Raw genomic sequence first — 20,136 nt, forward strand, 5'->3', positions numbered from 1 at the left:
GGGCAGCGTCGTTATCCAAACCTGCATTGGGACCGTCAACCGCGGCGGCTCCAGGTGCGCTGGAGGCGTCGTCACCACCGGCAGTCGGCGCCACCGCCGCCGCGGCCGCGGCCGGGGGTGAGCTTGCTGCCGCAGCCGCCGCCAATGACTCGTACATCGCCTGCTCCAACTGCACGGGGGGAGATACCCACGCACCCACGCACCCAACCAAACGAGTGACACGACCTTCCGGGCTTTTCACCAACTATTCACCTGCCTTACCGGACATGTTCTCCCTGCCATGTACACCCCCCCGCATCGTAACTGCCCGGGTGGGCTGTGTGTCCAAACACCTCCTGTGCGCTTAGGGCTGAAATGCTTGCGTGGATAGGATGTACCCCGTTAGCACTGTAGCACTGTAATGCGCGCTAGGTGCGAACAGAGAGGAGCGGGATCCGCCAACCAACACATTCGCGCGGCACAAGGCGGCCAAGGCATTCCTTGGTCGCTTAAGCCCCTGAAGGTCCTCCTCGAGATCCGTCGCTGCCCCCGCTGCAGGTTGGTCACGACTGCACTGTTATGATTGTGCTTGCACGCGCATAACAGGGCACACGCAGCGCCACGTAAGGACCAAGTGAGACCACTTCCACGGCACAGGCCCAAAGGCCGATGGACCGTAAGCGACGAACGAGCCCCTGCCGGCCCACCGGACCGGGGCATGTGTCCATTCCAACAGAACCACACATACGCACACACGTATATACATATATATCACATACACAGCCCACGCTTCGCAGCGCGAAGGGCCCCTACAACACTCCAAGTCGTGACCCACCATGAGGTCGTTGATGTCGTCTAGGCCCATCGCGATGTCCACCACCCCGGCCGGCACGTAGTCGGTGAGACGGTAGCGACGCCCACCACCACCACCACCACCGCCACCCCCCGCGCCCTGGCAAAGGGAAGGGAAGCACACACACCACACACATATCACATACGTGCAACACATGCCCATAGACACGCATCCTCATTTCGTCCCGTCCCGTCCCGGGGTGGGATGGGATGGGATGGGATGGGATGGGGAGGGTCGGGACCTCAACAAGGGAAGAAACGCAAAACCGAAATGCACAAATGGCCCAACCCGTGTCGACAAAGCACAGCCAGACGGGTTGATTGTTGTTGTTGTTGTTGTTGTTGTTGTTGTTGTTGTTGTTGTTGTTGATGGGGTGTTACACTGTGGGCGGCTCGCCCGATAAAGGACGAGCACCGGGGGCCCTGACCGGGCCGAAACACAGCGCAGGGATGGGCGCGCGGCTCTACGTCCGTCTGTTCCTCCGCGCGCGCCTCGATCCCTCACTCACGCCAACCGGGACACTCTCCCAGCCCCTGGCTAGGCAACACAGCGGCGCAGAAGACTGCGAACCGATCTATGCGAGAGCCGCACGAAAGGCGCCACTTCGCCTGGCCTGCCTATTCACGCGTTCTCGTCCCTCTTGACCGCCAAAACAAGATCAAAAAGAAAACACCACCGGGGGCAGGGGCTCTACTCAGGGGGCTCCACTACACACTCAACAAAAAACCAGGGCCCCACGCAGCCAGCAAGGCAAGGGACACACGGGGGACCACGGGCCTGAGACGACACACCGCAAAAGCCGAGACACGGTTGCACAGAAAAGACCAACACAAAGCGAGTACTCGCACACTGGTCCTCGAAGGCCAGCTGTTCAACTACCACGAGCAACGAACAACGAACACTTGATTGTTGTTGTTGTTGTTGTTGTTGTTGTTGTTGTTGTTGTTATATGTGTTAATATCATGTATCATCAAGATAAAGGGTATGGGGTTTCATGAAACGGCAAAACAACCATCTGTAATACGTTCATCCTCCCTCCCCCTCTCCGTTCTTTGTAAACTACCCAAGACATCCGAGTACTGCCCCGCTCCGCCCCGCCCCGCCCCGCCCCGCCTACATAAAGCTCCACTACGGACCCTCATGGCGCCCCATCATGTCAATGTCACATGGTACTCACCTGGTATTGGTTTCGGCGCGGGTGATGACCGACAGCTCCGCTGCCATACGCCGCCGTCGCAGTGCCCTCAGGACCTTCAGGATGCCCACCGGCCCCAACGGCGGCCTGCATGCACATGTAACAGGGACGGGAGGAGCCCACAGGGCCCAAGAGCTCAGAGCAGCAGCCCTCAGTTCACACAGCCGTTGCTCGTCCCAACCAAAAACACAACAGCCTTTGTTGCCACACCATCAACACCCCATGCGGACTGCGACAACGCTGCTCACGGCACCAGCGGTCGTCTTATGACGACGACAGTCACAGCGGGAGGCTGGGGAGGCTGGGAGCTGTACACCCACTACCTCAGTGTCCACACCCATTACCTCAGTGTCCACACAGCCTGAGTTCCCCCCCCACCCGCTCCCAGACCCTTACCTCCGACCGGTGCCGATCACCGGGGTGCTGCTGCTGCTGGTGATGATGATGGTGCTGCTGCTGCTGCTGGTGCTGTTGAATTGCAGCCGAAATGGCAGCAACCGCTGCCGCTCGCCGAGCCGAAGCTGTAGGATACACACCACCACCTCCACCTCCACCTCCAACTACAGTGGCATTAGGTCCCCCTGTTGCAGAAGGGGTGCCAGCAGGTTGTGACCAGCGGTGGCGGTCTCCGCTGTGATAATGCACCGTGTAGTGGTGCCCACCATGACTGCCACCCCCACCGCCACCGCCAACACTGCCATTGATACCAAGCGCGGAATGGTCAGCAGCGACTGCCGCCGCCGCCACCGCCGTCGCGGCAGCGGCGGATCCTCCTCGTGCGGCAGCAGCCCGGCCTTCAGCCGCCGATGAAGCAGCGTTGGCCGCATTTCCTCCTCCAAAAGGATCCAGGGCCGAAGCCGCCGCGGCGGCGGCAGCCATGACACCTGCAGATGGCTGTTGTTGCTGCTGGGTAGCGCTGCTGCCGTTCTCAGACCCCGCAGTGGCAGCTGCATTGGTATGTTGCTGGTGCTGCGGGTGCTGTTGTTGCTGCTGCCTCTGTAAGGCGCGCTCCTGGTCCCGCCGTATCTCCTCCTGCCAGCAGCACCATGGGGCAGTGACGGTGCGGGACAGGGGAGTATTGGTCCACGAGTGCGAAGCCGGGCCTTCGCCTCACGCGGTAAGGGTGGGCCCAGTCAGAGGAGGGCGCCGGTTACCGCGGGATGGCGAGTGCGAACATGGAATGATTACTTGGCGTGGGGAGGTAAAGCGCTGAGGGATTGAAACCAGGGAACATGAGCAGGTGGAGCCGCTTCGGAGGAGAAGCGCAACAAATGGCGTAGTATTGAAAAGGAAAAAGGTAGACACAAAGGTAAAAGGGGTGGCGTCGGTGCCCAGGAACCAATTATAATAGGCTCCAAGTGGGTCAAAGGGAAAAGGTGATCAGGCACTGTGCCGCAGCAGATATTTGGCAGGACTGCTGTTAAAGCAAGCAAGCTGGGCACGACCAAGAAACCGCGTAAAGCACCCAGACAGAAGCCAATAGAGACCAGCGGGGGTTCAATGCGTTTTAAACCTTAGGTGCTACAAGCTATTGCCAGAAATCACTACGTTCCCGAGGACACAACTTGGCCCCGCCCCAGGCCGCACCTCCCGTTCGCGAATTCTGGCTTCAATCACTTTCTGCTCCTCAACGCGTTCCTGCTCCTTCTCTTCTGCAGTTCTGGCACCGATGAGCTGCGAACGCGGTCGAAATGTCAGCCGACACGTTCCGTAAACGGGCAAGAAGTTAGATACCGAACCCCAATAACGTTTTGCACAAGAACAGACCGCGATACGTTTACCTTGACAAGGTAACCTGTTGGGCGTGTCACCTTGCAGAAAGGACACGAACTCAACTGATGCGGAGGCGTGCTGGTTTGCACCTGCAAGGCGGAAACAAGGAAACAGCGCGGCATTGAAAGATAGGTTTGATATGTTCTGCCAGGCATCAAGCATGCCTTAGCGCCTCATAAGCAAAGCCCACCACTTGCCTGAAGAAAGCACTCTGTACAGACCCGCTTCTGGCAGCATAACGAGCTGTTGAGGACGGGATAATGAAGGAAACAAATCGGGCATTCCTCCAGCTGCGTATGTATATGCACTAAGGGTGAGGGTGCTGACCATGCGAGAAGGGACAACCGGTCACTAACTGCGCTTGAACTTACGTCCTGCCCTGTCGTAGGTTCCTCCGCACCAGGGTGGCATGGCGCAAGTTGCTGGTTACGGATCAAGCGCTTCAGCTTCTTCAGGTCTACTCGTTCGAGCGAGTACAGTCCCTGAGGGCGCAGGTACTCCTCGGGAATTTTAGGCTGTGGAGACCAAAAGCAAGCGCACAGGAAACTACTCATGGCGTAACTAGGGCGCTGAGGGAATCTCAGCGCCCAGTCGTGAAGCTAGGTTTCTAGTATCATACCTATCCTTATGCGTCAAGCCTGTTAATGCAGATATGTGTTTTAGATTAAAACTTGGATGGATGTGCATATTATTGGTAAGGCTGTCTTTCTGTAAAATTTCAGCAACTACCGCCTGTAGTACTCCGCCGTACATTTGTAACTGGCGTCCTGCCTGACAAAGTCCTGCGCAGAAACATATTGCCGTGTTGCACAAATTTCTAGCATAGCTTTCAGGCTTAATGGTAATTCGTTCTGCGCTGGTCTCATGCAGCGAATGCGCAGTAAGCTATCTAAAATTGTTTGGAATACAGCATCCCCATCAACTGGATATAGGAATTGCTTCGGTACAGTATCACAGACAAGCTTAACTTAGCTCTCCGAGCGTCCGTCTGGCTCCTGCCTGCAGCCGCTAGCAACGTCCATCACCTTTCGCATGCCGCAATCATACTGGTCGTGCACCCCTCATGCGCTAATGCAATAAGAAAACAGATAACCCTGCTATATATAAAACGAAAGTTTTTACTTACCGAAAACAGCATCAGCTTGATTTACGCTTTGTTGGTGTGCCCAAGTATGTAACCGATATCGCTCGAGAGCATCTCAGGCGGGCCAGGCGGGCACAACTCAGGAACACGGGTCCTATCGCTGGGGATTTCCATCGTTGCCTTGGATCATGCCGCGAACGCGCTTGGGAAGAGTGCGTACTTTAGCAGGGGAATATCCCCTATACCCGAGGGATCCGGCATGCTTCGGTAGGTGTGTTACTGACGCGTCTTGACACGCTCGTCACAAAAAGAATGGTGTTAATACGTGCAAACAGTGTAAAATGCCCTGTCTTGTATGCAGGCAGCGATTTTTTACGAAGGACAAGGTGCCCCCTGAGAAAATGGAAACCATAAACTCGCCGTAATGGGGGCCGTGGTCCAAGGGCGCTCAAAAGAGAGTGCCATTTTTAACTCGTGCGAGCTCGGATGAACTTGGGAGGGATTTGATACGCACTTGGTATGGGCGCTTGTACCGCTCATGGGTTAAAAACGTTTTCCCGTGAAAATTGAATGCATGTCTCACGTTCAGCTTGGAAAACGTGCATTATCCAAAAACGGATGCTTCTGGCGCACGTTCTCGCTGACATGTTGTCATAACGACAACCTCGCATAGGCCGATTGCGACCTCGGCGTTGCGTCGGGATCCGCCAAATGTCGCCATCGCCAAGGCACGTCGCCATGGACCCAATCATTGAGCCTGGAACTGCTTAAAACCCTGGAACTGCGTAACTCCTTACTCGCAAAGGCTATGCTGTGCATCCGCGCACCTGAACATCAACTGCGACCTGCAATGCGGGCGCAAATCCGGTTCTGCGTCTCGTTACCGGGTTGCAAAACCCAGACAGCGCGTCGCGATGTCAGACCGTTTAAATATGTCCGCTGTTGTCGCGTGACGCCATGATTTGCAAGCGGTGGAGCCGGAAGCGTTACTTCGCTGAAATCACCACACACTGTGGACCCCTAACAGGCGGAGTTTGAATAGCGTGTCTGGTATGGTGCCCACTCAACGGTGCAGTAAAGAAACCTAGCAGCAGCTTGGCTGGCCTGCACACCTCCGCACAAGATTATGATACAAAACACGCGCCAACGATCGCCTTCCTGGCTAAGAGGTACCCACAACCACAATGCGCAAGTAGCCCCAGTGGTGACGTTTTGCCGATCCGAGCTGCAAGCAGCATGTAACCAAGGATCTTTTGGACCTGTAATGCTTGGAAGCAATGCCCTCACCGCCTTGGAGGGCCACGGCCTGTCCTTCGGAGGGTATGCGATGGGCACGCCTTTAAAGTGGTCCTTATATTACAGTAGAGCAATAGCACCGCGAAGGGAGCTATCAACCGCATAAAAAGTCAGAGAGCATGCCAAAACATCCCCATGCTGCCCCTTGTCAGTCCGGATCAACCGGAGCTGCTCACGCTTGTTATTCGCCGCGGCAAACTTGGGTCAAGCACAAGCCATCAGACCTGGCAACAAATACACCGGCATCTGTGCCTACTCCCTAGTGCCTTGAAAGGCAGACCTCCGGAACGTCCTTGTACATACCGTCATTGTGGCGTAAAGCCGGAAGTCAAGGAACCAGATAGGAAGTCGCTCCGACACCAAATCCTTGTTCACGCAGCCTCGTAACTGCCCCATGTCCATCGTCTACGCACCGAATTACTGTCAAAGCTGAAGTCCCCAGGCAGGTGAGCCAGTGAAAGCCTGTGGCTCCCCGGGCATCCCTGCCGCGCAGCCCAACCTTGTCTAATGTCTACGTCTCTCTTGACGGGTCTTGTACTACCACGAGGTAATATTCGTGAGATTTTTCGAACTCTGGCGCTATCATAATCTCGTGCTTTTTAGAGCGTATCCGCAGGAACTTGAGGTCATTGTCACCATCCAGCTTCCTGACGGCCGACCTCGCCTTGATAGTGAAGTGTGAGACAAGCGCCGCGTATTGGACGGTCAAGTCGTTGTCAAAGGTCGTGCGGATGGCGATGCCGTCCGCGTTGATAACAATAATCCCTAGAACACCCTTATGGCTTTGTAAACGCTTAAACGTCTCGTCAACAGCCGCAACGTCTACCATGGCTACAAGCGCGGAACAAAAGTTGGGTATTCTTGCCTATGTCTCAAGAAGCAAACACTTCCAGAGCTAAACGAAAAATTTGTAGGAAAGCAGAAGTTAACTTTCACTCCAGCATAGGCCTGAGCAGCGTATGTTAAGGATCCACATGGGCCTTGCGGCGAGTCCCAATCAGTTGGTACGCCAGCACAAGCTATTAGAAATTCAATCGTTATTTATATTAACACGACTACAGAGCAACTATGGCTTGAAAAGGATTATATGCACCTCATGACCTTGGCTAAGCACGGTCATAACCGCCAACCGCAATCTCAAAACCCTATCACTCAAAGACGCGATCAAACCAGGCAGCCCTAAGCGAGACATTCATCAAAATCAATCCTGGCAACATATGTGGGATCCTAGGTCCACCTTTGCAAACCGTGCTCACTTACACGTTCACGCACAATGCACGCCCAGGTAGGATACTGTTCGAGTAGCCCCTGTCAAGCGCCATTTGCCGGTCACGGACTCTTGATACCAAAATTTCCGAGTGCTTAGCTTGCCATGCATCTCACTCATCATGCGAAAAGTTTGTGACCGCTCTCCACGCACCGTAATGTTGTTACAGTTGAAAGGCAAGAGACCCATCGTGCAACGTTCCGTCACCGACCGCGACCCACATGCGGGAATAACTTCAGCTGGGGACCGGGAAAATAGCTTCCAACTTCCCGCGTCTTTTTCCCTGGCCAGACCCGCACATCAGCGCACCTCTTGTCTGGTCAGTCGCCCAACAAAACCTCGACACCGCAAGCCGGTAAATACGTATCAAAATGAAAACATGCTCATTACGAAGCCTCACAAAAAATGCAACAGCTTTCCGGGTTGCCTTTCTTGCCAAGTGGGCGGCGCAGTTTCGTAGATAAGCGTACGAACAAGTGCATCGCGTGTCCATCGCGTTGCAGAGCTTTAACCAAAGGGTTTCCTGGGTTCGGGCCTCCAGGTACAGTCCCCTCCAGGTACAGGCTCCCCCAACGTCGCGGAGGGGCCAATGCTTCGCCCTGGCGACTGCCACCGCGTCCACCAGGCGCGGACCAACAGCTTTCTGGCCACGGCAAAAGCAGGGAACAGGGTGCTTCGTCAGGTGCATCATCAATCAGCCGTTCCTTTGCCATCCAGTGCCCTGCAATAGTCAAGGAAATTCGCCAAGGTGCGGCCTGAGACATCTACTGACACGCTCAGTACTCTCATACAGCGGGAATCCTTGTCGACCGGCTAGGCGAAGCCAACTTTGCCTCACATGCGGGGACCTCCTCGCGCCCTCGACTTCACTGCACCCACCCACCGCATGCGGTAGGTGCCACCCTCAAGAAGCGCAGCCCCGCCAACACAGCACAAAGAAGTATGCCAGTGAAAAGGGCACCGAAAGAAAAACGGAAGAACATGCCGCATGTGCAGAGAGCCGCAACGCTCCCCGGCCGTTCCCCGCCCGCGTGCCAGTGTATCGGGGTGCAGTTTCTGCAGACGCAAGAACCCAAAGGTCGCGCCACGATCCCTCCACCCTTCGCAACACTATGTTCTTTCCCGCCCTGGAACGGGTGACGGACGGAAAACCGCCCCCCTCCCCCGCGCACGACATACAGTATTACAGTTCAAATCTGTCATCAAGACGACCAAATCGCAATCCAGTAATGCTGTCTTGCGGCTCGGCACCTTGCCCGAGCAACACGTACTCCACTGCGCTGGCCACCAGGCTTCGACAGCATTGAAATCGCCGAAGGGACCATGTTCAAGATACGGGGAAAGTGCTGCAAAGGCTGGCAAGAGCCGGCATCGTCCGAGCGCCATGCACATATGACAACAATCTCAAGTCGCGAGGATCAGTTTCCCTCCTCAGGAAGTCGGAAGGCGGCCGTGGAGAAGGTTCGGCGGGGCGGAAGGTTCAGCACTCGATTGTTTTGTCCCTCAACGCGTTAGCAACAGAGTTTAGAGGACATACCGTAAGTTATGTTATAGCTCACTTAAAATTTCTTAAAGAAATATAGCATGAAGCATGCATGTGTGCAACATGAAACAAAAAGTTATAGCAATTGACAAAGTAGCAGTACATGTCAACGTGAAGGGCCTCAACGTTTGGACGGTACACACTTAATGCATGCTTTAATTCATGTTTATGCAAATGTGCGTAGAAAGCGCAAAAAATGTCCACTGCGCACTTCAATACGACCAGGACCCGGTTCGAGTCCCATGCTCGTCACACGAGTCCCCTTTCCTCACGGGAGCCCTTGCAAAATTTTCCGTCGCCAAAGCGCCTACCCACTTTTCAGCAACGCTTAGCGCCTCTGCGCGTATCGCAATGCTGGTCATGGCCCCAATCCTCCGGAAGACAAACCGAATACACAAGTGAGCCTCCAGCGTGGGCTGCGACTTCCTACGCTCCGCTATATCCTTTCTTCTCCCCCCCGGCCTGTCTGTCACCCCACGCACCTTATCAACGCCTTTTTACACTTCTGGTAAAGGTGGGTCCAACACAACCACCTGCCCGGACCAACCCTTGAAAGGCAGTCCAAGAGGTCATCAAAAGCTCCCCGCGGCACCCCCTCGCAAGGCCTCTTAACACCTGTCGACACATTCTACGCTTCCATCAAAACATGTCCAATAAGGTCGGGGGGAATGTCTCCCCCCCCTTGCTGAAGGGGGACAGCCAACTATTTTCTAAGCTCTCTGTACACCACACCAGCACGTTGGACGTTGGAGACCTACGACCGTTAGCTTGAAGTTGACTCTACCTAAATTTCCCATTAAGAATTTCGGAGAAGTAGACCCGGGAAGTAAATATTCCTTGGGTTTTTGCTTGGCACATAGCTTTCGGCTTCCGGCTTTAATGGTCACCTCCATCATGCACAAGCACATATCATATGCCTCCAAAGCCCCTCACAACTCTAGGTCACCTTCCGCCGCATCAGCCATCTGCACCAGCTCGCATGGACGCGCGGCTGGGAGTGGGTAGCCGTCGCCGTCGCCGTCGCCGCCGCCGTCGGCTCATTTCAGATATCCAGCTCCGCGGGGTGCCAGTGCTCGGTGTTTTTGCTGCAACGTCACATTACGTCGCCAGGAGGCCGGCCAGCAAAGGCTGGTGTGGCGACGGCCGCTGGCGGGGTGACGCCCGCTGGCGGCAGTAAGCCGCCACAAAGGCCGTCATTGTGACGCCGTCACTGGGGCTTCGAAACCAACAAATGTGGCGATTGCGGTTCTGGCTGCTGCTGCTGATAAGCGGCTGTAGCTCTGGCTGCTGCTGCGGGTGCAGTCCTGGCGGCTGTGGTGGTTGCGGCGGCCGAGCTACATGCTGCTGGTAGCCATGGGGTTGCGCTGCACCTCCCAAGTACCAATGTTATGCTGGCTCTGTCCCGGGGTCCAGACTATGGCGGTGCGGGGCAAGCGGCGACGGTGACGGCCCTTGTTGTTGGAGTCTGTGGTGTGGGTGCTGCTGCTGCTGCTGCTGGTGGTGTCTTCGGACCGCACCTGCGCCGCTTCCGCCCGCACCGTCCGCCCCCAGGCCAGCTGCGGACCAGCCAGGGACCGCCAACAGCCCCCGACCCCGACCTGTGAGGGCGCCGCTCGGGTCCATCGGTCCAGTCGGGGCCGCCGCAAAGCGGGGCTGCTGCTGGGGCGGCTGGGGCTGCTGGTAGGCGTGGTGCGGGGGATACTCAAGGCTGACACGAGCCGGGGCTCTCTACACCACATAACACCACACCACGTGTGTATATATGTATGTACATTTGTGTGTTCCGGATTCCGGAAGACGGTGGTGCATGACGAAAACAAGGGGATTGAAAAGGAGCAAAGAAGGAAAGCGCGGGAAAGAGAAGGCTTAAAATTCGAAAGCAGCTAAAAGAATCAGGGTTTTGTGGGGACGGGGAAAATGCGACTCGCACTTCCTAGCTGCAAGCTGCACCCCCGCAGTCCCCAACTATTTATTGGATATTGGGCACCTTAGAAAACCTCATGGGGGAGGATTGAATGACATCTGTGCTGCAGGAAATGGCGCGGAGAGCTCCCTCCCGCCTCATGGCCCCGACCATCAACCACCTGACGACCTGTGCCAGTCTCCCCCAGCTACCTTACCGCTACACCCGTCTCCTCCTCCTGCTTCAATCGTCACCGTGGTTCGTCTTACCCTTCCCCCTTTCCGCATGCACGCGGGCTACCGGCGCTGCTATCAGAGACCCCGCCCAGCCCAGATGCAAGTATAACAGCACTTATACTGGATTCGGCTAAGTGACTCTCCAGTGCAGTGCAGTGCTGAACGCGAGAACGAGTGCTGAACGCGTGGTTGGTCTGCTCTTTTTCCTAATCCTTACCCCCCACCCCAACCCCCACCCCCACTCCAAACTACATGCATTGCGGATACAGCAGCAGCAGCCGCCAGGGCCCTCCCGTCCCAACCAACGCTGGTAACGGTCCCGTGCTGTCCTGGGGCACGTGGCCCGGGTATAGAAGTCTTCGAAAATTCCCCACACGCCGGCTTTTTACACTAGTATACATAGTCCGGTGGACTTTACAAAAAAAATGTACACTGACTGGTTCTTTGGGAAAGCGAATTATACAAACAATATTAGCTAACCAGAAAACAAACAGGTTATTTAGCCTGGATTTAGTAAAGATAGCACATGTGGTAATTACATATACTATATATACACTACACACTATACTATATATGTAGTCAGTACACCAGCAGACTCCACTCCACTCCAACCCTCCCCTCCCCACTTCTTCCTCCTTATTCTCCACATCCCACTACCCACACAGCTCTTTTTGACTCCTTCGTTCTGGCCATACTACCTCTTCCTCTTCACCCCCCCCACACACACAAGCACCCACTCACCCTGGCCAGCTGCCTCCACAACTCCACCTCCGTCTCCAGAGCCCGCCGCTCCTCGACCCTCTCGGCCATTTGACGCATCACATCGGCACGCAAACGAGCTGTGGTGGCCTCCAGCTGCTCGATGTCTGGGAAGCACGGCATTTCAGAACAAATTCAGCAAGCGCGAAATCACTTATGCGAAAATGCGGAAAATGGGGATGTAGCACATTACAACTGCCTATTGATGCATATACTTGCCTGTATACACTTGCTGTCATGGATACATGTGTAAGCATTGCATATACCCAGTCCTCGACCACCCAGGCTGTACCCAGGCACTACTACAAGTATCTATTGCTGCTGGCTCGTTGATTGCTGCTGGCTCTCAGAACACTTTTCTCTAAGAGCAGGGTTAGTAATAATGTGCCATTGGCTGGAACCTGAATTCTGGGAGCCCCCTGCCAGCACAGCATCATAGCTATATGTATGTCATTGCGGCGACATCATCATGCTATGCGGGTAGAAGGACGTGGCGGGAAACCAGGATGTGGTGTGAAGAGCGACGTAAGGGAAGAGAGATCGCAACCCGACGGGGACGTGACCGAAATGCAAACGGGAAAGGGCTGGATTCGCATGACCCGTACAGCAGGGACTCCAGGGAGCACGCATTTCATTTCATTTCACCGAACGACGCGACCGCAAAGTGAAAAAATCGCTCTCGCAAATCTCAGTTCGTAATGCGGCATGACGTGAACGACGCAAGAGCAGGTTTTGTCCCTTTCGGGTCCAAACTCACAGCGATTATGAATCAGGAACACACACCACATCACACCACATTGATGGCCCTTGGTCACCGCTATAATCCTTGCCATACCACCATTCCAAAGCTAAACCACAACAGCGCACGAAACCGAATCCTTGAGCCCTCCGACGCTTCCCCTACGTTTCCCCCATCCTTTCATGCCCCTCCCTCCCTTCGTAAGTAACTTCAAAAAGTACTCCTGTAATGCAGTAACTGCCTTGTCTAATCCTGTGTGGAATATTCGCAATCCCCCTAGCTCTGACAGGTGTCTGATTCAATCGTGTCAGCGGTTCGTCCTTTACCCCTTTCCCCCCCCCCCCAAGGGACTCACAAATTCGGTCCGACTCGGCTGTCTCCGCGGCCGACATCACCGCCATCCGCCCATCATGCCCGGCAGCGGCAGCGGCACCGATGTAACCCAGCCCAGGTTCGTGCAAGCCTCCACCGCCACCGCCGCCAGCGCCACTGACCCTGGCGTCGTCACCCCTGGCGGCTCGTCCGCCCTGTGATGCCGCTGCCAGCTGCCCTCGCAGATCCGCCACCTCCCGACGCGCGTCTTCCAGCTGCCGCGCTATTTCCTGCAGCTCCTGCACGTGGCGCCGCCGCAACGCCTCTGCCTGCTGCAGCTCCTGCTCGTGGCGCTGCCGCGCCGCCTCTGCCTGTTGCAGCTCCTGCTCGTGGCGCTGCCGCGCCGCCTCTGCCTGTTGCAGCTCCTGCTCGTGGCGCTGCCGCGCCGCCTCTGCCTGTTGCAGCTCCTGCTCGTGGCGCTGCCGCGCCGCCTCTGCCTGCTGCAGCTCCTGCTCGTGGCGCTGCCGCGCCTCACTGCGTTCCTGCGCCTGCCGCTGCTGAAACTCCTCGGCCTGGTCCAGCATCTCCTGCTTCAGCCGCCGTCTCGCCTCCTCGCTCTGCTGCAGCTCCTGCTTAGTCGCCGCCAGCTGGCGGCGCAACCAATCTACCTCTTGCTCGGCGGCTGCCGCCCGTTGCTCCAGCGCCGCCTTCGCAGCGGCAACCTGCTGAAGCTCCGAAACCTGCTCTCGTTGCCGGGCCACCTCCTCCTGGCTGCGAGTCTGCGCCTGCAGACGAGTAAACGAGATATCACACCATGGTAGTTTTCGGCATTAGGATGCGAATTTATGATGATGATGATGATGATGATGATGACCGAATTCCCGATTCCCAAAGATAGAGAAGCATTCGGAGGAGGTACAGCTACGGAACAGGTATGGCAAGGGCTATACCTTTTTATGGTGAAGTCACTTAATTTACAAGTCATTACTTTGAAAAAGAAAAAGAAAGAAAGGATAGTCTATGATTAAAGAAAGTAATTACAGTTAGTGAGTACATAGCAAATCAAAATGATAGTGTTTTTATATAATTACGCGTATAGAGCGTGACGGCTTCTCAACTACAAGCGCGCCATCAGAGAGACAAGCTCATCAGGGTACAGCAACCATCTGGGCGACATGGTTAAGCCATGATCCCATGCAATGCGCACGCAACGCGCGTAGAGCCACCTCTAACACGTGACCCACCTCCTCAGCTAATGCCACCGCCGCTTGTAGCGCTTGCAGCTCATCTGCCTGCCGTCTCAGCTGCAGCCTGAAGACCCATGGGTCGGTCGGTGGATGTATCGTGCATTCAATGGGTGAGACCCATGGGTCGGTCACTCACTCGGACCGTACAACCCCACGAGCAACGACACAAAAAGGAACAAAAGCAAACCCCCAAAGTGCCGTTCGAGGAACCAGTTGCCTTCAGGGCTTACAGACGGCCATGGCATCCTTAGCCCCGACCTGGCCCTGACGCGCGGGCAAGCGACTCCCCCCCCCACAATATGCCTTTATGCCGCTAACACGCGACCTCATATTGCAGAAACCGCGCTATGTGTGCCGATGCTATGCCACGCCGTGTTCCGCTCCTTAAGCCCACATTTCCCACCTGAACTGCTCGGCCTGCCGTGCCTGATTCTCCTGCATCCGCTGCATCTCCGTACAACGACGACCCAGACGGGCCTTTTGCTTGCTGTACAGCGCCACCAGGCGCTGCCAACAGGCTTCCGCCTGCCGCAGCTTTTGCGCCAAGACTGACTCATCTGCGGATCATTGGCGGATAAGAGCGGGACTTCAAAACTATTTTTAGAGCAGCAGGACCTAACCGCAAATGCTGCGTTGGGAGGGTTAAGAGAGTGACGCCGTAGATTAGGATGCACAGCTCCGAAGGATGGTCCCGAACAGCCGTAAAGCTGCGCGGCCGTCGGCGCGTTCGGGCATAGCTCGTTTGCATAGCTAGGTTCCTCAGGTAGTGCCTTGAGCTGGTCCAGAGCACCTAACGCGCCCCAAACATTGCGCGCAAGGAAAACCGGCGCACAACTGCCGAGGCACAGAAACGCGGGTTGCGCATGATCGTGCCATGCGCAGAAACCACGAGCATCCCCCAAGCAGCTCACTTTCCACTTCCCGGTCCAGCATTTGCTGGACCTCGGCATAGACGGACTGCAGGGCTTGGGACGCTCCCGTTAGCAAACCCGCCGGCGCCGCCTGCAGACGGCGGCCGGGCGTAGACTGTGCAGCCGCCGGGGCCCCCGCCGCCGTCGCCCCTGCCGCCGTCGGTCCCGCCGCCGTCGCTTGCGGTCGTACGGCGCAGGAAGGCAACGGGAACTGTCGCAGGAGAGCCTCCAAATAGGGGTCTGCGGCGTCCTCACCGCCGTCATCGCTGCTTCCTCCGCCGGTCTCGCTTCTGCCACCAAACGTGGCGCTCGGACCGGCTCGGACCGGCAATGCAGCTGCTGCTCCGCTGCGGAGCAAGGCAACGCCGCCACCGTTCGTCGCCGGCGCCGCGGCGCTGCGGCGGCCGCCGCCGCCAGCAGCGGCGATGCCTGCGAAAAACACAGGCGCAGGACAGGCATCAATCCGTTCACTTTCCGCTGGTTCTGGCCATCAGCAGCTGGCGGATAGACCATAGCTTGCACACGCGCCTCTGGATACGCGCATCCAAGTTTGTACACGGCGAGTACGGCCCGAAGAATGAACCCAGCCCAGTCCAGCCCAACAACCCAGACAACCGGAGCCAACCACAACCAGCTCCCGTAGGCGACGCCCGCTCCTCCCCCCTCCCCTCGGGAGACACGCCTTTTGTTTGCCACCACACCACACCACACCACATCACACGCCTTCCCTTCACCGGACCGCCTTCTTCTCCCGCGCTCCCGAGCCTCCTGGAGCTCCGGTCAGCTGAGGCGAGCTAACCCTCCGTTACCACCCCGACGTCACTACTCCCAACACTCCCACACTCCCAGGGCTACGGTAAGACAGACATGCTCTCGGCTAAAAAAATCCGAGCGCGCTCCCCGCAAGGGCGCTGCGTGGTTTACAATCAGAAGTCCCCATATAGGGCCAGCGGGGTCCGTCCGCTGAGGACTGACGGAAACCCCCGACTTTCCCATAAGCCGTACACGCCGCCCCAAGCGGCGCATGAAAGCGCTGCTCCCGAGTGCCGAAGCACCAAACACAGTCACCACCATGCGCACTACGGCACCAGCGCCCACACCGCTATACATGCGCTTCCCTGCACCCGTAGGACAACCCCCACCCCCCAACAGGCCCGTAACTCCCATACCAACCCCGCTTTCTCGCCCATCCTCATGCGTCCCGTCATGCAGCCCCCAAACCGACCTGGCACAGCGCCCCGTCGCATTCGCCCCGCAGCAGCAAGCACCGCGCCCACTGCGGCGGCGGAGCTCGGTCTCCCGGAGGCAGTTACCGGGACGGCGGCTCTCACGGCTGCCCCACGGCCAGCAGCGCCATCGCGAGGCCCCGCAGGAGCAACAGCTTCAAGCCTCCGCCCAGGCGTCGCTGCCGCGTCAGAGGAATTCCCAGCAAGCTGCTCCAACGCAGGGCTCGGCGCAATGCCAACAGCCGCGGCGACGTCAGCAGCGGCCTCGGCCCCAGCACTGCCGCCGGCGTCCCTGTTGGCAATATGCTGCGGAGGTACGGCCGAGCGAGGGTTGGCAGAAGAGTCTGTTCCCGCAGTCGAGGAACCCCCCCCGTCGCCATCATTTCCTTGCATCGGCTCCCCTTGCGCTGCTGCCGCTGCCGCTGCTGCTGCTACTCCTTCTACGGCTGCCTCTGCTGTTTCTGCTGGTGCCTGCGCGACGGCGGCAACAGTGGCCGCGTCCTCAGGCACCGCAGCGGTTGCTGAATCGCCTTGTATGCGGATGCCAGCGCCGTCTTCGTAACTCTTCGTGCCCTCCACAACCCCAGCCTCAGCAGGTGCTGTTCCTGTTGCTGCTGTCGCGGCCTCGCCGGCCGGGACAGATGCATTGGCAGCCGAAACAACTACGTCGTCAAGAACAGCAAGTGCCGCTATGCCGTCTCCATCATTCATGCGCGCATTGTCCTCATCGTCCCCGCTGCTGCTGCTGCTACTGCTGCTGCTACTGCTGCTGCTGTGCGATGCCCTGTGCGCCATCGACGCAGTGACGGCAGTCTCTTCCCCGCTACCCGCCCGGCCCAAGCTGCCGTTGCCGCCGCCGCCGGTACTGCTGCCTCCGCCTCGCCTACCACGCCCGCGGCTTGCTGCTCGCCCTGACCGCTGCAATAGCGGCTCTGCCGACCGCGGCAGCGCCAACAAACTCCGAGCCGCCTCATCATCAAGCGCCGCCTTCTCCGCACGGACTGCTGCCGCATCCCCGCCGTTGCCTGCCATCCCATCCAAGCCCCCCTTATCCTCCCTGTCACCAACCTGCCTCCCTGCCTCACCGCCATCTCGGCTGCGCCCCTGCCTCTCCGCCGGTCCTGCGGCAGCAACACCGCGCACCTGCCACCGTACACCTGGACCCCGCCCGTTCCCGCGGCCGGCATTGCCCAGTCTTTGCTCGCCTGAGGAGATACTAGGAGCCGCGGTGTGTTCGTCCAAGCGGCGCCGCTTAGCCTGGGGCTCTTCGCTATGGCTACGGCTATCGCCGCTGGCGCTGCTACTGTCGTTGTCAGTGCCATCGTCTTCGCTGCTGGAGCTCTGGTCATCCTCGCTGCCATCGTGATTGTCCATGCCGACTTTCGGTGGCGGTGCGGGCCGCTTCCGCGCCAGGTTAGTTGTAGACCGCTGCCGTAGCAGCTGGCCCACAGGGAGCGAGTCGCTGTCGTCTTCTTCCTGGGCATTTGCTGCTGGCTCGTGCTGTGACGAAGGCTGCTGCTGCTGCTGGGTCATGGGCTGTGAGGTTTGTTGCCGTTGCGAGGTCTGTTGGGAGGTTTGTTGCGAAGTTTGTGACTGTGGCGGCCTTCGCTGCTGCTGCTGCTGCTGCCGTGGTCGCGATTGCGGCGATAGTTTCCGCTTTAAACGTTGCTGGTGCTGGTGTTGCGAAGATGGGCGGTGGCTTTGGTGGTTGTGGTTGAGAGCCTGGGCTTCTCCGGAGGGCTCCTGCTGCTGCTGATCAGAAGGCTCCTGGCGTTCATGCGAGGGCTGTTGCTCTTCCTGCTGCCCGTGGTGCTGTTCGTGCAGCTCCTGCTGCAGCGGCAGCTGCTCTCTATCTGTGCAGCCCAAGCATTGGAACTGTTGCCCCCTGCCATGTACCGCGCAAGCCTTGTGGTAGCAGCGCCTACAGGCTTGGCAGCGGACCAGCAGAGAACCTGCAGAGCATCGCCAGACCAAGTACCGATGGAGCGTTACGAGGTCTCAAGAACCGCCACGTACAGGTCTCGCAAGGTGCACGAGCCGACCTGCCGGTACCCGAGCTGTTTTTCCCCCTAGCTTCACCTTAACCTTAGCCTTGACCCTTAAAGTGACTGACAATACCTGGGGAAGAGGCACGAAAGCTCACCGCTAGTTGATGTGTCGCCGTAGCAGACGGCACACTTCGGTGTCACCAGCCCCAGGACAAACCAGTCCAGCAAATCGGACGACCAGACTTGCAGCTCATCGCCCGCACATATGTCCAATTTGTATTTCTTTGTATTGAGGATGTATCCGTAAACTTTTGTCATGTCAAGGCGACCCCGGCGCTCGCCGCCAGCTTGACCCTCGTCAAGGAGCGTGTAACTTGAGTACAAGGGGCGCCGGTCCAAGCCTCCCACCTCCTGAACGCAGAACACAGCACATCATCAGGTGGGAAGCAGGCATCCCATGGGCAGGAGGTTGCGAACTGTCGCACCTTTCCCGGCACCTGGATACGAATTTCAATCGCCTCATCAAATTGAGGCTCTCGAGACAAATGCGGGCTAAAATCCTTGTGTAAGACATAGATATGGGGCGGGGAACCGCAAGACGACCAATCCTGTATGACCTCCTGCGCTCAAAACACGTGCAGCTCAAAGCTGGTACGTGTACATCCTTACAGCTTGTTCAGGTAATTTCTTTGCGGGAAAGCGTGCCAAAGCACTAACCTCCGAGTGTAATTTCGTCTGCCGTTCAACGCGGGTAGGTTTCGGCGCCATAAGGCCATGCCATAACAATGCGGTTTAGTTATGCTCTAATAGAACAGTTTGACAAAGCCTCCAGACTCGACTTGTTTCTTTAGCGCAACGTGTCCATCGCAGCTGTTAGATAACATTAAAAGGAATTCCTACACGACTTGAAACTGCATCCAATCCAACTCTCAACATGGGCAGAGCAAAGCTAAAGGAACTGCACGGATGGTTAAATTATACGACATAACGGTTACCTTTAACCGTCGAGCAAAAACGCGGCATTGCCCTGGGCTCCGGGCCTCTGCTTCTCATGCACTTATCATTCTGCTGCATATAGAAGAATCAATTCTTCAGTCGCGGAAGAGCCCGCAGTCGCAGGGACGACTAGGTATCGCTAGGCCAGCAGTTCGATTTAACCCGCCGATGCCAGATTGAACATGGACATCCACGTCCAAGCTGGTTCACTACACCTACGGCAGAAATGGCTCACATATGTCACGTGCCATCGCCATCACCAACCACGCATGTTAGCCACGCATATCGAACAGAATATTGCCAGGGGCCCTTAAGGGTGCATACCAAGCAGTATCTGAACCCTTTTGCATGTCTTAGCATCAGGTCCCTTGGCGGCACGCCACTACGCCCAAAACCCATATCTTGCAACACCAGGCCGCTGCTGAACGGCTGCTGCACTAGGGCACAGCGTGCAGTGAGCAAGAGCTAGTAAACCTCCCATAGCCTGTCCACCCGATTTCCCGTGCTTGTCGCTGTCGTGTGTACGCACGGAGGGACGCCGACGGTTGTGACAACCTCCAGTGCGGGCCTTATGCTCACTTCAATTTCTAGAAACTTTCGAAAAATAGGACTGCTTACGGAGGATTTGCATATGAAGTCCGGCCGCTTACTATCATTGTTCGTCTTAGGAAACAGAAGGCCTTTTCACGATGGCGCTGGACTTGGGTCGGATACAGAAGGTGAGCATCGCATGCCCTAGCGGACTTCAGAAACAGATTTACATGTTCCAAAATTTCCCGCATGTGCTCCGTAAACGGAACTCATGTCCAGCCACTGACTCAACCCCCGT

At 57.1% G+C, this 20,136-nt stretch overlaps 4 protein-coding genes across 4 annotated transcripts in view; 1 reads left to right on the plus strand and 3 right to left on the minus strand.

The window, feature by feature from the left end:
• Window positions 1–3,973: 3,973 nt before the first annotated feature.
• VOLCADRAFT_62668 (uncharacterized protein) lies at window positions 3,974–4,354 on the minus strand (the record flags this gene model as incomplete). The annotated part of the gene is made up of 2 exons (XM_002952536.1): window positions 3,974–4,084; window positions 4,172–4,354. 2 exons carry the CDS (start codon window positions 4,352–4,354, stop codon window positions 3,974–3,976), a joined length of 294 nt encoding a protein of 97 aa, XP_002952582.1.
• A 1,503-nt stretch (window positions 4,355–5,857) lies between these two features.
• On the minus strand, window positions 5,858–7,103 carry dlc7 (flagellar outer dynein arm light chain 7). Its single transcript, XM_002952537.1, has one exon. It carries the CDS (start codon window positions 7,007–7,009, stop codon window positions 6,692–6,694), a length of 318 nt encoding a protein of 105 aa, XP_002952583.1. The 5' UTR covers window positions 7,010–7,103; the 3' UTR covers window positions 5,858–6,691.
• Window positions 7,104–10,088: 2,985 nt separating this feature from the next.
• Window positions 10,089–19,079, minus strand: VOLCADRAFT_105563 (uncharacterized protein; the record flags this gene model as incomplete). The annotated part of the gene is made up of 14 exons (XM_002952538.1): window positions 10,089–10,280; window positions 10,508–10,588; window positions 11,871–11,995; window positions 12,983–13,724; window positions 14,184–14,250; window positions 14,590–14,743; window positions 15,098–15,188; window positions 15,353–15,526; window positions 16,323–16,373; window positions 16,411–16,629; window positions 17,467–18,275; window positions 18,467–18,722; window positions 18,797–18,931; window positions 19,029–19,079. 14 exons carry the CDS (start codon window positions 19,077–19,079, stop codon window positions 10,089–10,091), a joined length of 3,147 nt encoding a protein of 1,048 aa, XP_002952584.1.
• Window positions 19,080–20,068: 989 nt separating this feature from the next.
• Window positions 20,069–20,136, plus strand: part of VOLCADRAFT_62621 (uncharacterized protein) — a gene marked incomplete at both ends in the record, with an annotated part of 3,240 nt that continues 3,172 nt past the window's right edge. The window contains one exon of the mRNA XM_002952466.1: window positions 20,069–20,136. This exon is cut by the window's right edge and continues 211 nt beyond it. Coding sequence (XP_002952512.1) covers window positions 20,069–20,136 — 68 coding nt within the window.

Source organism: Volvox carteri (genome assembly GCF_000143455.1).
Source record: "Volvox carteri f. nagariensis unplaced genomic scaffold VOLCAscaffold_30, whole genome shotgun sequence".
NCBI lineage: Eukaryota > Viridiplantae > Chlorophyta > Chlorophyceae > Chlamydomonadales > Volvocaceae > Volvox > Volvox carteri.